Genomic DNA, 16,495 nt, shown 5'->3' with positions numbered 1-16,495 from the left:
GCTCGCCTGGTAGGATTGGACGCCGACTGGGAAGGCGGAAAAAGCATCAGCGCGGCGCCTGCTCCGCGCAAGGCAAAGGCGGTGACGCCAGACCCGCTGGTGGATCTGACGTCAGGCTTTGCGGGGCGTTTTCCTATTAAGTAAGAAAATCCCAGGGGGGGGGGGGAATAAACGGCTATCCGACCCATCGGGCTTGGGTGAAATAGAAATAACAAAGGGGGGGGGGTGCAGATTGACAACAGAAAACCAATCGAGCCACCTGAAGCAATGTGGCTTCCAGCAGGGGAAAAACAACAGCTTTGCTCGTTTGTGGGTGTGATCCGTTCGCCTGTTGTTGCTTTGACAGTTTGCAAATCTTTGCAAAAGTTTTACAACTACAACTACTCGCGCGCCTTCGGGCTTGTTCTGGCTTTGGCCCCGGGGGAAGGTCTGGGTGGCTTTAGCTCCGGTTGCGCAAACTAGCAGGGTCTGGTTGACACACGTCAAGCTATAAAACCGGGCTCGGCAAGCCAGTATGGTCAAGCGAGAACCGATGCATGAACCTTAAGACGGAGGCAAAAGCTGTACTGTAGCTGCAGATCTAGAGCCTGAACCTTAACACCCGTGTCACGGCACCTTAACCCTGTTGGTCTATTTTTATTCGTGCAAACAGCCTAAGAACTAGTGAGTAAGCCCTGGAGTTGCTGCTGTTTGGAAAATAAATCTTCCTCCTATTGGTCTTCCAGCAGCTCTGTTCTGAGAAGCATCCAGGTTGGGAAAAGCTGCAATGCTTGGGACTAACTTGTGCTAGTGGAGAATTTCCCTGTTCGTCTTTCTGACAGCTGCTTTATTTAGTCTGACAGTGTTTCCCTTCTTCCTTCCCCCTTCTGGTTTCTTAGGTGCAGTGCAGTTCTTACTTGATATGCAATTCCTCGTCTTGCCTGTTCCATTAAAAAAAATCCTACTTTTTTTATATACAAAGTAGCAAACATAACAATATTCCCTCCTCCTATTTTCCCCACAACAACAAAGCTGCAAGGTGAGTTAGTTTGAGAGTGACCACTAGCCCAAAGTCACCCAGTTAGCTTTTCATGCCCAAGGAGGACTAGAATCACACTCTCCTGATTTCTAAGTCAGCATCTTAACCACTTAACCACTCGGCTTTCACATACAGTATTTACTTATTCATTTACCTGCCTGGCATCTGATCTAAAAAAAACCCAGCTGGATTCATGCAGCCTATTTTGTAATTCAAGTGGATAGAGATATCCACTCTTAAGATGAAATTGAGTCATGAATGATCTTTCTTCTAGAACAGTGATGGCCGAGTGCCGAAAAGATCACGCACATGCGTGCGCTTGTCGGGGCTGTGTTCCAGAAAAGCCAAACTTCTGGGTTCTAGCACGCATGCGCACCTGACAATTCAGCACTGCTGTGCATGCAAAGGACGCACATGTGCGCCAGAAACCCAGAAAACAACAGGCACGGCTGTGTGTACCTAGCAATATGGCTTCACATGCTACTTTGGGCACGCGTACCATAGGTTGGCCATCACGACTCTAGAACTTGTAGAGATTTCTATAAACTTGTCAGTAATAAAGAGTGGGGAAAACAATTAGATGGTGGATGTCTCTAAAAGATCTAAAATTCTCCTGTTCTCTACGCCAGTATTTGTAAACTATGCTTGCTTGGAATTCTGGGAGTTGAAGTCTACATATCTTAAAAGCTGCTAAAGTTGAGAAACACTGGTCTAGTCACACAGCTCTGTTCAACAGTTTATTTTAGTCCAGATATATGAGAGAGAATTTGTTACAGCAACATGTGTGACCTTGTGCAATGTATTTCACTATATTTTTTCGTAAAACATCTATCTTAAGGGAAATTACGATAGTGGTTCATCCATTATGGAGCAATCAGAGAGATACGATTGTTTATTACTTTATTTTTCAGGATGGCTAATAGTGTTGCTGAACCCTTTTCCTGTGATACTTTTGTGGCTCTGCCTCCAGCCACACTAGGTGGCCGAATCATCTTTGGAAAAAATTCTGATAGGCCTTCCGATGAAGTCCAGGAGATTGTATTTTTTCCTGCTGCTGTTCATGATCCAGGACAAAAAGTTGAGGTGAGAGCAATAATTCGAGAAATATCATAAAACGGGAAGTTTGATCTGAGAAACTTTAAAGATAAAATAAACATATTTATATCCAAAATCACGTTTGGATAAAGCTTGCCTGCATGGGTAGCTGCATGGAATTGAAATGATGAAATGTGCATTGCGGTTTTTTGATGCAAACTATGTTACCTGTAAACTTGCAGTCAAATCTGGACACGGGTTCAAAAAAGAGAAGGAGAGACAGAGCGAGAGATTTATTTTCTGATGTCACAATGTATCTTTTATCCTTCATGCATCATTGCGGTTTCTAGTAGACACCTATACTGGATTGAAATTGTAAACCAAGAATGGCTTATTCCAAATTGGAATTGGATAATACAAATTAGCTGTCAGGTTGGCTCAAGGTTGCAATTAACCATCCTGTGATTTGGGGTTTTGTGTATTCTGCACACTCAGCCATTACAATGTATAAACTGTGGTTTATGATTTAATTCATTATTTAATCCAAGCCAATCATAATCCAAACCATGATTAAGCAAATGATGGTTTAGCACAATATATATGATTCTAGCTATTATTATTTGCACCAAATGGAAATAATTCTCCATAATTCCAGGCATCAGTCTTTCCTAGTTCTGTGGTATTTTAAGAATTTTTGCAGGCAAATACATTATTTAATCCTTTTCATCAATATTTGGTTTGGTATAGAGGGTCAGAACAAGTAAAATTTGAATGATTTTTCTCTTTTTCTTGCACAATGAGAGATAGATAACTCAAGGTCATTCCAACAAAATATATTCTCTATCTTAGAATACTTTTAGGGTATAGGCCAGTAAAATGAGGACCCAGATTGTTGGGGAAAATATGCTACATTGTAAACTGCTTAGCACTAAGAAGTAGTATATACGTCTAAGTGCTGTTGCTATAGCCCCATATCCTGAATTTAAAGGTAAAATCTTGCATGAAGATAGTTCTGTTGAATTTAGATATAGTTTTCATAAGAAATATGGTCTTAAAGGCAGGATTTGAGCCCATAAATTGCTACATTTAGACATCCTTCAGTCTCAAAAGATTATGGAATCATGCTGATTTTTTTTGTTGATTTGTTGATTTGTTTATTTATTTATGCTCTGGAAAGAGGTCCTAAAGCAGCATCTGGTGTGGCTAAAAAGGCCAAATTCCCTTCCACACAGATACATTCTGGCCCCTGCCCAGTCCCAGATTTCGCTGGTTCCAGGACATTTAGACAATACGAACAAAATGTGCCCTTGTTGCCTTCCACTGGAACCTGTAAATTCCAGGACCTCATTTTGTTCAAAAGAATCTCATAATTCCAGTGAGAGGTTTGAGGGCCCCACAGCACTATGATAAAAACTTAGGGAAGTACCGAATCTGTTGTATGTAATTTAAAAAATAATCCATGAAATATCTTTGAAATTATCATTATTGCAGTGTACTTACATAGAAATCGAACAAGTCCCCAAGACCTATGCAGTTGTCCTGAGCCGTCCATCCTGGCTATGGGGGGCCGAAATGGGAGCCAATGAATGTGGAGTCTGCATTGGGAATGAAGCCGTATGGGGAAAAGAAGAAGTCTGTGATGACGAAGCTCTCCTTGGCATGGACCTTGTCAGGTTGTTATTAAGTCAAACTTTATTAAGTTGTTATTAAGTCAAACAGGAAAATATTGTATGAGATGGAAAATAAACAACTCTGATATTTGATCTGGAGCAGGAGTGTCAAACTTGATTTCATTGAAGGCTGCATCAGGATTGTATTTGACCTCGGGAGGGGGGGAGGTGATGGGTGGACATGGCCAGGGTGGGTGTGGCCAGCTCAAAGTTGCTCGTGTCGGGGGTGTGTGCCTGTAGTGGAAAAGGAGCTCCCTTTCACTGGCAGAGGCACTGCAGGCCAGTCTTTCGCTGTTTCTAGGGCAGCTCTTTGGGTCATATCTAAGTACCCACGGGCCGGATCCAGCCCGTGGGCCTTGAGTTTGACACCTGATCTGGAGGGTTTATGAGTAAATGGGGGCTTACTGTAGAATGGTGCTGCTAAAATGAAAAAACTGAAACATAAGTTTTTGAAGGAATTACTTTGGCCTGGTCCAGAAACTATGAAAGGTACAAGATACTGCAGGTGGTTACTGACCCACGACCCTTAGTTTAATGACCACTTGAAGTTATGACAGTGCTGAAAAAAGTGACTTGCAACAATTCCTCCCATTTGCAGCAAGTGGTGGGTTGCTCCCGGTTTGGCCCGGTTCGGCTGAACTGGTAGTAGCAGTGGCAGGAAGCCCCGCCCACACTGCTGCGCGGAAGCGCGCCTGAACCGGTAGTAAAAATATTTGCAACCCACCACTGATTTGCAGCCTTTGGAGGGTCCCACAGTTACATGATCAAAATTTGGGCACTTAGCAATCAGAATATATTTCTGCAGTTGCAGCATCCTGGGGGGGGGGGTGTCACATGATCAGCATTTGGGACTTTCCCAGGTACTTCTGACAAGCAAAGTCAACGTGGGAAGTTGGATTCACTTAATGGCCACAGTGATTTGCTTAACAACTACAAACAAAAGGTGGAAAAATCACCCATGATTCATTTAATGACTACATCACTTAGCAACAGAGGTTCCACTCTTAATTGTGGTCATAAATCAAGGATTACTTATAGTTCATAAAATCTGATTTTGCTATCAGTTCGAGGATGTCAAATTCTGTCTTTTAAAGTTGAAGATGAAGAATGTTATAGAAAGCTAAACACTTTGATTTGATTTTAGGCTTGGACTTGAAAGAGCAGATACTGCAGAAAAAGCTGTCAGCATTATCGTTGAATTGCTGGACAAGTATAATCAAGGTGGAAACTGTATGGAGAGTGAAATGACATTTACCTACCATAACAGCTTTTTGATAGCAGACAGGAAAGAAGCTTGGATTCTGGAAACATCTGGAAAGTACTGGGCTGCAGAGAAAGTAAAAGGTATGAATAATAACCTTTATTCAATTTTAAGGCATCTCAGTGGACAATGTCTGTCTATCATATCTATCAATCATCTATATGTCTGCCTATCATCTAATCTATCATCTCTCTTTCTATCTCTCTCTCTCTCCCCCTCCCTCCCTCTTCCCCCCTTCTCTCTGTCTTTCTGTCCCTCCCTCCCCCCCCCTCTCTCTCTTCAGCAGAGTTATACTGGTAAAAGGGATGTCACTGATGCTATTGCAGTTTTTACAGAAAGCAAGCCTGTGGATTCTCTGCCAGCCGAAACTTTAAAAATAAAAAGCAGCTATAATCCTCATTTAAGCCTGAAAGGCTTCTGGGACAATTTACATCCCTTTCTTCAGATTTCTTCAGCACTGAAGAAAAAAAAGAATGGGTGGGAAAAGGAAAGATTTTAGAAATTATTCTTCCTGCAGACGCACTCCAACATGCTTCACCCACATCTGTTAAAAAAAATTAAATTGGTGAACTTAATGAAAAATCTTAGCATTATATTAAAAACTGGCACACATTTCAATCACCAAGACCTGGCTGCTTTCTTCCAGTCATGTGCTCAATTTCTCTTTAATGCTTAAATTGATACTTGTTGGTTATTTACAGTTTTAGCTGGGAGAAAAAGTCTAGTTTAGAATTGACACAATGTGTTTATTATGGCCACATTGCAAATGAAGAAGGAGTGAGGCAATAGCAATAGCACTTAGACTTATATACCGCTTTACAGTGCTTTACAGCCCACTCTAAGCGGTTTACAGAGTCAGCCCATTGCACCCAATAATCTGGGTCCTCATTTTACCCACCTTGGAAGGATGGAAGGCTGAGTCAACCTTGAGCCTGGTGAGAATCGAACTGCCAAATTGCAGGCAGCCAGCAATCAGCAGAAGTAGCCTGCAGTACTGCTCTCTAACCACTGCGCCACCGTGGCTCATAAGAAGCGGTCAACTTTCATATTGTTGGATTTAGATTCTTTCCAAATTTCTAACAGTAAATAATTTAGACATCTCGATTTAATAATTTTTAAGTAGGTCAGTTTTGTGCAGAAAGATTTGGTGTAATCGCTTGTTTTCTTCTCTGTTTTAAACAGAAGGAACACGGAATATTTCCAACCAGCTATCAATCACAACAAAAATTGACCGTGAACATCCAGAGCTAAGGAATTATGCTCTAAGCAAAGGCTGGTGGGATGGTAAACAAGTATTTGATTTTGCTGCCATGTACTCGTATGTAAATACTGCCAGAATGACAACTGCAAGTGGCAGATATTGCGAAGGCTACAAACTACTGAAGAAATATGCAGGTACCTTTGTTTAGTAATAGAAAACCTTATATATGTATTTCCTAGTTGGATTTGGATGTAGTGTTTTATGAGATTCTAAATATTTTTGTTTATCTGAAGGAACAGGATTAATATCTATCTTAATTATATTAGTTTTCCTTAGTTTTGCTTTGACCAAGAGAACTGCATAGTGCTCTTTTATTTAAGATGCATATGTTAAACTCCATAACTTTTTGAATAATCCTTAAGGAATACTATAGCTGACTATTTATTTTAAACAGCTTAATTTCAGATTGAGGCTCAATAGCATTAAGGTTCATTCTGATGTATATATTAAGAATACTTTGACATCTTCTTCTGGTCTTGAGGAAAATGTCTCATGATTCTTGTTATGGTGATTTCTAATTTGAATGAACTACTGTTTGGAATGAAGGCAAATGTACATATCCGGGGATAATTTTACAGGTTCCAATTTGAGTTGGTCACTGGGACCAGAGGTTTAGTCTTCCGAGCTTTTGGACTTGTGCTGGATCTCATCTTCAGGGAACGTTAGAAGTAGAAGTTCCCTCAGAGGTGGTATTCAGCAGGTTCTGGCCAGTTCTGGAGAACCGGTGGTAGAAATTTTGAGTAGTCCATAGAACCGGTAAATACCACCTCTGATTTGCCCTGCCGCCATTTATTCTCTCCCTCCCAAGACCCAGTTGATCGAGAGGAAATGGGGATTTTGCAGTAATCTTCCCCTGGAGTGGGGAGGGAATGGAGATTTTACAGTATCCTTCCCCTGCCACACCCACCAAGCCATACTCAGAGAACCAGTAATAATTTTGAATCCCACCACTCAGTTCCCTGAAGATGGGCTCCAGCACGAGTCCAAAAACCTTTAGTTCCACTGACGACCTAGGCTAGATCCCAAAATACTGTTTTTAAGCTTCTTTTCTGAAGTTTTGCCGTGGTTTTATGTATTGGATAGCTTGGATCATCTACATAGATCCTGAGTCAAATACAGTAAGGGATCTTACACCGCTAAAATGTATTATCCATATTATTTGTCTATGCAAGGAGTTCCAATACTTTCTAGATATAGAATACACCCTGAATTGGCAACTGAAGCCCTTTAGCTATTTGTTTTCTATCTTTCTATTTTCTACCTGTTTCTCTTTCCCCATACGTATTTTCTTCCCACATCTCTTTCCCACTGTTTATATTATTTAGAACACGGTTTCTGTGTTTATCCAAAAATAGCCTGCCAGAAACACATTGCTCTTTCCAGTTTGAGCTCTTCATGGGCTAAGGTTGCCCATCACCAGATTCTCAGACAGTATAATCAATGGCCCTGCTGCCCAAGGATTCTGGAGCTGCAGTGTTAACCACACATTTGGAGGGAGACAGTGGTGCAGTGGTTAGAGTGCAGTACTGCAGGCTACTTCTGCTGATTGCTGGCTGCCTGCAATTTGGCAGTTCGATTCTCATCAGGCTCAAGGTTGACTCAGCCTTCTATCCTTCCAAGGTGGGTAAAATGAGGACCCAGATTGTTGGGGGCAATAGGCTGACTCTGTTTAGAGATAGATGTAAAGCATTGCGAAGCAGTATATAAATCTAAGTGCTATTGCTATATACCACTTTGAAATATTTCTTCTTTGAAGCTTTGTTAAAAGTTTCCAAAATGACTGAGTCAAGCAGAAGGTCATGTTTTCTGCCTTACTACTATCAGTTCCAACAATACAAATCAGAATTACTTGTAAAGGTATGTGTGCTTTGGGGGGAAAAATAAGCCAAACACTGTTGCACCCTTCTGTTTCAATATTAATTTTACTGTGTCCTGCCATTTCCAATTGCAGTAGTTATTTTGGGCTTCCTAGTGTATTCCTTCCCTGTATGATTGTCCTGTAATCATGCAAATTTCATTCATTTCCAGAATTGCAGGTTCTTAATGTTGAACATCTTTTTAATACATGTTTAAGGTTATGGATGTTTTGTATTCTATTAGTGTATTTCTTCTAAATCCCTATTTTTCAAGTACTTACCGGAACCATTTTTAAGTCACACCGGGTGTTCAAGTGAACAGTCAATTCAGTTGGTGTTTTTTTTTTTTTTTAAACTTAGTTGAGAGAGAATCATTGTTGTAAAGCTTCCTGGTCTCTGAAGATTTTACTTTAATTTATTTAAAAGGAAATCTAAAATTGATGTAAAGGCATTGTTTTAAATACTGCAATTGCTATTTTAAAATGGTTACGGAATATTCTGAATTTACAGGAAGACATGCTGGAAATCTAAATTGGGAAAGGGACTGTCACCATGGAAGGAAAGTGTGTTTTTTTAAAAAAGATTTATAGGTGTCTGAGATCAGAGATTTAGCAGATTATTTCAAGACAGTGTCTAATCTCCAGCCTGCACCCAACTCTTGATCGTATGCACATATCTTGACTGCGTCTTCTTTCTCCCAACCTCTTCTACTCTTCTTTCTTGCCTTCTGCTTCATCTCTCATTTTCGTGGAACACTCTTTCTCCACCTTGTTCTCTTATATTTTCCTGTTTTGCTCTACTGCCTTTTTCCTGCGGGATTTTTTGTTGCCTTCTTTTCTGCATAACCCTAACCAGAATCCCATTTGACTCCTGTTCTCTATGACAGATTGCAGGTGTGGTCCAAGATTTTTTTTTCTGTTAGAAGTGGAGTCATATACCTCTCTTTTGAGAAAAAGATACCAAGCACATTATTTATTTATTTATCTATTATCTATTATCTATTATCTATTATCTATTATCGATTATCTATTATCTATTATCTATTATCTGTTATCTGTTATCTGTTATCTGTTATCTGTTATCTGTTATCTATTATCATCTATTATCTATTATCATCTATTATCTATTATCATCTATTATCTATTATCTAATCTATTTTTATTATTTATTATTTATTATCTATTTTTTATTTTATTTTATTTTTATTATTTATTTTTATTATTTTTGTTTATTATTTATTATTTTTGTTTATTATTTATTATTTTTGTTTATTATTTACTTATTACTCATTATTCATTATTCATTATTTATTATTTTTGTTTATTATTTTTGTTTACTTGTTTATTATTATTTATTTATTATGATTACTTGTTATTTATTGTTATTTATTTGTTGTTTTTTGTTTATTATTTATTTATTATTTATTTATTTGCTTATTTGTTTATTGTTTATTATTTATTTATTTATTGTTTATTATTTATGATCTATTCTATTATTTATTTGTTATTTATTTATTTATTTATTTATTTTGTTTGTTTGTTTATTATTTAGAAGTACTCCTTGCCCTATCACTTCACAGGACTCAGGTTGGCTTCCAACAATAAACCACAATTAAAATAACCTTAGAAACTTAAAACAATATTTCTTAAATTAAATAAGAGTAATAGCATAGCCCAGTTTTTGGGAAGAACTTGTTAGGCAGGCAAAAATATCACATCCAGTCTGAACATCTGTCTGACTGTGTGACAAACCATAACAAATATAGGAGGGCCACAACAATTCCAGGGATTGCTAGAGTAAACAGGTAAGTCTTTAGCAGTTGTTTTAAAATTTAAAGTTGAAAAGAAAAATGGAAGTTACAGTGTTGCCATTTCTTTTCAATATACCAGTTGCTTTATTTCTGCTTTTTAGCAGTTTTACATAGATATGTAAACAGTTACATAGATAACTGCTCAGAGCCAAGGTGGCGCAGTGGTTAAGTGCAGCACTGCAGGCTACTGCTAGATCAGCAGGTCAGCGGTTCAAATCTCACCGGCTCAGGGTTGACTCAGCCTTCCATCCTTCCGAGGTGGGTAAAATGAGGACCCAGATTGTTGTTGGGGGCAATATGCTGACTCTCTGTAAACCGCTTAGAGAGGCCTGAAAGGCCTATGAAGCGGTATATAAGTCTACTGCTATTGCTATTGCTATTGCTATATTAAATGGGTGGTATACAATATATACACTATTAAATAAATAACCCATCTTAACTAGGTAATATAACAGCTGAGACTATGATGACAATTCTTCGAGATAAAGAGAGTGGCCTTAACATGGAAGGTGCCTTCATGACCACAGGAAGCATGGTTTCTATACTTCCCCAAGATCCTAGTCTCCCTTGCATTCATTTCTTCACTGGAACGCCAGATCCTGAAAGGTAACACAAATAAAATGTGTGTCTTAAGAATAAACTCTTAACCATTTCCTTATTTTTGCCATTTTAAATAAAAGGCTTGAAATGTTTCCGGAATTATTAAATATAACCCAGTGTAAGTAAGTAAAGATCAATAGAAGTGTCAGGGTTCCGACGGAGGGCCTAATTAAATCATGAGCCTTGAGCCAAACTTCAAAAGAAATCCAGTTATTTATTAGGAGCAACATGTCGGCACGTACCCAAATGAAGGCAGCTCTGACTCCACGTAATTTACGGCCCAATTATGACTCTGTTCCCCCACTCCCCCCTGGGTGTGTCATAAATCACATTCTCCAACGGAGCACTGTCATGGGCTGTAGAGATCACACCCCTCTGGCTGTTACAGGTAACCTGGGATACAGCCTTGAGAAAGGTAGGCATGGAATGTGCTTCTGGTTGTGGCAGCCATGCTGTTCCGTCAGTTTCCTCTCCCTCTTGCCTATTGCAACTGGATAGCAGGCCAGGGATACTTTGCGAGGTGACAAGAAGCTTTATAAAAGTACAAGACTAAAGAATCTGATAAAATTTCTAATTCATCTTAACCCAATTCTGCAACAGGAAAGGTATTCAATGCTTCAGTGTCTATGGAGATGCTCAGTCATCCAGTTCATTGTTGTCCCAAAGGTGCTTTTTCTGGTTTTTCTTTGTAAACGTTTCGCTTCTCATCCAACAAGCTGCTTCTACTCTTGAGCTGAAGAAGCTTCTTGGGTGAGAAGCGAAACATCTTCAAATAATAACAAGAAAGTCCAGTTGAAAAAGCATCTTTGGGATAATGCTTCAGTGGTTTTTGGGTGGAAACATTAATTGTTCTTCTTTTAAAGTACACTAGGAATCTGATCTGCTGGGAAGCCAATCTTCTTGGTTCCAGAAACTTTTCTTTCTGATTAGATTGTGACTGATATGAGAACTAATATGAAAAAGCTAGGCTCGTCTGGAATTTATGCTGAGTGAACGTAACACTGGACTGTGAAAGTAGCAACTAGTTTTGCCTATTTGCTTACTTTCATTTTATTTTCTAGGTCTGTTTTTAAACCTTTCATTTTTGTGGAAAATATTAACCCGCTTCTAAAAACCAGTTCTCCGATATTTGGCCCTGAGGATCCAGTTAAAAAGCAGCCACGGTTTCATACGAAACCTGACAGAAGACATGAGCTCTATCGAATGCATGAACAGGCAGTTGCCATGATGGAATCATCAAAGGTGGGTTGATCTTGGAATTGCAAAATGTGATATATATTTTTAAATTCAAAGTAAGAACGTCTAGAATCTTTTGTGTTTGTACAAGCTGATATGCCTTGAAAAAAATTGTTCTGGCATATCAATTTTCAGTCAATTTTCAGAGTTAACGTGAAATAACGATACTTTTAACACCCATGCATTAAATACAATGTGAGGGTTCAAACCAGTGATGGGATTCAAATTTTTTTACTACTGGTTCTGTGGGCGTGGCTTTGTGGGTGTCGCAGGGGAAGGTTACTGCAAAATCCCCATTCCCTCTCCGCCACACTAACCTGCTTTCCAGCTCTGTTCTCCTGTTCAGGGCAGCAAAAGAAGATCAACTGGGAGGCAGTGGAGGCGGGGGTGGCCTATTTTCCAGTTCTCTGAACTACTCAAAATTTCCATTACTGGTTCTCCAGAACCTGTCAGAACTGTCTGAATACCACCTCTGGTTCAAACCATTGTATATTCAGAATTCTTGTTGAACTCTTTGTAACAAATCAGGAGGAGTCTGGTAGCATCTTTTCTGACTAATATTTTTGTATTCAAAAGCATCAACTTTCACTTTGTCACTTTGACCTCACAATCTTCTTCCTGTCACATTCAAACTCTCCTTCTTCCTTTTGTAACTTCTGGGCTGTGGTTTTAACTGTTTCCTCTTTGGAAATATGTTTTTCATTTTTTAGCTTAACATACTTAAACTCTGGTTCTGGATTAAATAGATTTTTGTTCTCTGAAATTCATTTGAAAGAAAGAGTTGTTATGTTCTCTTCCTTTTACAATTCTCCTTTGACGAAATCTTGCCAGACACAACTAGAAAGAAAACAGTCTTCCCTTTTGGCTCAATATATAAGGAATAAAGGGGAGGGGAGCCAGGAATAATTAATCCACCTTTAATATATGTTGGCTCTTCACATACCTGTTTTCTGTGAGAAGGAATGCCTTTGCTTTTGTCCTCCATATTTCAGAATCTTTCCTTAAATATTTATCCCTGCAGACCTCGTCTAGATGCTTCCAGCCACTCCTCCAAACTTAAGATGGAATGTTTCAAGCCCTTCATTTTGGAGGTGATTTAAGGCTATAGGAATAGTATTTAGACTTATATATCACTTCACAGTGCTTTACAACCCTCTCTAAGTGGTTTACAGAGTCAGCATATTGCCCCCAATAATCCGAGTCCTCATTTTACCCACTTCGGGAGGATGGAAGACACAGTCAACCTTTAGCTGGTGAAAACTGAACTGCTGGCAGTTGGCAGTTAGCAGAAGTAGCCCGCAATACTGCATTCTAACCACTGCACCACCACAGCTCTATATCCAGCCACTTATTCACATATTGCTTGGATTCTTACAGGACATCTGTTCTGAACATTTTGTATGGGTTCCTGGAGCCATTCCCCCAGATTGTATCTAGCTTCATTTAAGGATTCTTGTCTGGAGTCTTTTCAGAGATCTTTGTAACCATGTTTGCACCCCTGTTCTGAATGCAGTTAGAACCAAGCTCTCTGGAACTTGCTAAAGATGCTTAAAGCCATCTATCCTTGAGTTTGATCCTCCTAGCCTAGAGGAGCAGAATAGAGGGTGGGTGATGACATCACAGTGCTTTATCTAGAAGTGAGATTCCTGCTGCCCTCCCTCCTCCCTGCTAGGGCAAAGGACCAATAAGAGAAGACATTCCGAGCGTTGCATCACAATTGGATCTCTGCTGTTGTCTTAAGAACTGAAGAAGCTTCTTGGATGAGAAGCGAAACGTCTTCAAGGAAAAACAAAAGAAAGTCCAGTTGCCTTTTTAAAAAGTGCCTTGGGATCTCTGCTGTTGTTAAACTTAATTTTAAAGATCTAGGAGGCATGTGACCCATTGACTCATCCTTTCAGAACTGTTTCCTTACCTCAACACCTTCAACAAGGACCAAGCTCCTGATGTAATGCCTTGAAAAGCTGCGCCTACACTCGGAGATAAGCCGCTGTTGGGTGATATTATATAGCAGTGTCAAATGAAAGCACAGGAAATGATTCGTGACATAATCTACCTGTGGATTGATGCTAGGTATGCACCTTCATATACCCCAGAGCAGCTGTAAGCTACAAAAAAATAGACCCTGATTGTAAGCTACAAAAAAATAGACCCTGAGAGACTAAGATATCTCAAAGTCTGTTGAATAAAGAAGGGAAAAAATAAGTGGTGAAAGATTCAGGGAAGGCCTCAAATCTTCCAATGAGAACTGAGCATTCAGAATGTTCTTAACTTGCTAAATGACATGGGGAGGAAGAGAGAGCAGGAGAGGGAGTAGGCGAGAAAAGAAAAGAAAAACAAATGGAAGAGATGCTTAACTGGCTTCCTATCTCTTTAAGGAGTAAGGCGGATAGAGAACAGAGGGAGGGAAGATGGTGAATTGATAGGCAGTTCAGGGATTTACTTGATCCCTCTGAGTCTAAGCTTATCAGAGATGTCACCGGGTGATTCATGTCATAAACTGGATATGTTCACACATGTTGGGGAAAAGATCAAGATGCTCCCTTCACACCACATGCTAAGTTTGGTTTGGGACTTTTGAGCAGCAGGGGTGACTGTTGTTGCACAACTGATGCTGACATCTGATTTTGGCGCTCATTCAAGAATTGACTTTTTGCATTTGCGGTTTAGTAGCTCAGATCTGCCCTTCTACCTCCCTATCCATGCTCCTATAATTACAGTTGTGTCGTGTATGTACAGGTAGACCTCGACTTACAATTACAATTGAGACCAGGATTTTCATTGCTAAGCAAGGCAACTGTTAAGCAAGTTTTGCAACCGTACATAGCTCTATAAGTCCTTTACCCACAATTGCCAGATTGGAAGGTGTGCTGTAGTATATGAGTGTTGTAGCTGGTTGTGGCAGGTGCAAGAATGGAAATGTTCCTCCTTTCACGGAGAGATCTTTTGGGGCAGCCAATTTTCCCATTCTGCAACTGACTTAACTGCCTTGCTTAACAATGGAATTGTGGTCCCAATTATAGCTGTAAGTTGAGGACCTGTATCAGGGGTGAAATGCTACTGGTTTGGGCCAGTTCATCCGAACCTGTAGTAAAAATGCTACTGGTTTTTCCGAACTGGTAGTAAAAAAATGCTAAAAAGTTTTTAAAAAGTTCTGACCATTAGCTGTGACAATCAGCTGTGATGGCCAGAACTTTTTAAAAACCTTTTAAAGCATTTTCTAACCAGTACCGGTAGTTAAAAAATGCTTTAAAAAGTTAAAAAAAAAAAAAAGTTGGCCATGCCCACCCAAACCATGCCCATCAAGCCACGGCCACAGAACTGGTAGGGAAATTTTTTGAATTTCACCACTGATCTGTATATAGTACTTTTAAGGGCAATCTGGCCATTTAACACCTAAAAACACAAAATTTAAAAGTGTTAAGCAATAAGATACTTCTCAGATTGGTTGGAATCTTGGACAGGAGCTTAAGGGATTCATAATTTATTTGAAAACTCAACCTTTGTTGCAAACCTTTCCCTATATGAAATCTTTTTTCCCCCCCTTATTATGTTACTGGTTTAAAACATGATTGATTTATATCTCACTTTTCATTCAGGAGCTCTTAACAATGTGCCCCCCACCCCCCAAATAGTAATTTTCTATTGTTAATTGCTCAGAATCACTTAAATGAGATGTGCGGTGTAGAAATGTGAATACATCAATAAAATAAACAATAATTTGGGTCGCTACATTCTAACTGCCAGATCATGCCGGCTCTCATTTAAGATTAATTGTAGCAAGCATTTGCTGTGCACAAGGTTTATATTTGGTTCTATTTTCAAATTTGCTTTCTAGGAAAAGGCTGCCCTGATCATGGAACAGATCCAAAAACTGGAGAAGATGAAGATTGATGAGATGGAGTATATTCTCCAGAATAGGTTCCTGAATGCTGATCAAGCAGTTCATCTTTTTTCAGATTGTGTTGAAGAAGAAATACAAATATATGCATGACAAAATATCTGCAGTTGTTTCTTTTTATTAATCCAAGTGTTATTTTCCAAAACAGCTTTATTCACTGTACAATGCTACTGGCCAAATAGCATTTATTATGTAAACTAGCTGGAAGATAAAATATTGGCATTAGCTTTAATAGAATATAATTGCTAATTTTAAATGTGACATGCAGCCATCCAAAGTTTAAAACATCTGCAAAATTACTGGATTTTGTTTTTTGCATATATTTTCAGCCTGCATTTGTTTGTTATTTCATACACTTAATGGCCAAATGTCGTACACATTTAATAAACAGAGTTAATAACAATAATTTATATGTGCCAACTCCCAGCAATTTCAACATTTAAAAATCTAGTTGGACAAGAAGCAAAATAAATAAAGCAAATAAGTGAAATAACTAATTATGGAATTAATATGTAATTAACCAAATTAACCTCAAGACATTGTAAAGACCAAAGTGGCTTGGTCAAGAAAACCAAGGACTGTAAATTATAGCACATTTCCCATTTTCTTGTAAATGGCTTCTAAGATGAAAATTTAAATATTTTAGAAAACAACTTTAAGAATTCAAGAATGTACTTCTTTCTATACAGTTCTATTGCAGAAGTATGAAAAACATTATGGATATGGTTAACACTAATGGCTTTAATCTAAAAATGACTATATATATATAGTGAGGTCTGCATATGATTTGAACTGGTATACAGACTTGGTCTTTGACAAAGGACTAAAAGAATAAAAATTCTGTCCTGAA

General features: G+C 38.8%; 1 protein-coding gene across 2 annotated transcripts; it reads left to right on the top strand.

The window, feature by feature from the left end:
- The first annotated feature begins 6 nt into the window (after positions 1-6).
- On the top strand, positions 7-16,156 carry SCRN3 (secernin 3). 2 transcript variants are annotated; one of them, XM_087708911.1, is made up of 8 exons: positions 7-140; positions 1,930-2,101; positions 3,545-3,726; positions 4,868-5,067; positions 6,167-6,379; positions 10,355-10,517; positions 11,573-11,753; positions 15,583-16,156. In XM_087708911.1, exons 2-8 carry the CDS (start codon positions 1,931-1,933, stop codon positions 15,736-15,738), a joined length of 1,266 nt encoding a protein of 421 aa, XP_087565037.1. In that variant the 5' UTR covers positions 7-140; position 1,930; the 3' UTR covers positions 15,739-16,156. The 2 variants fall into 2 exon arrangements, with proteins under 2 accessions (XP_087565037.1, XP_087565045.1); XM_087708919.1 differs by lacking the exon at positions 7-140 and adding an exon at positions 433-663.
- Positions 16,157-16,495: the final 339 nt, after the last annotated feature.

Source organism: Thamnophis sirtalis, unplaced genomic scaffold, assembly GCF_051295495.1.
Source record: "Thamnophis sirtalis isolate CommonGarterSnake01/CBP01778 unplaced genomic scaffold, rThaSir2_p1.2 scaffold_1, whole genome shotgun sequence".
Classification (NCBI taxonomy): domain Eukaryota; kingdom Metazoa; phylum Chordata; class Lepidosauria; order Squamata; family Natricidae; genus Thamnophis; species Thamnophis sirtalis.
Note: the sequence above shows the minus strand (reverse complement) of the source record. Positions and strands in the feature narration are given on the sequence as shown.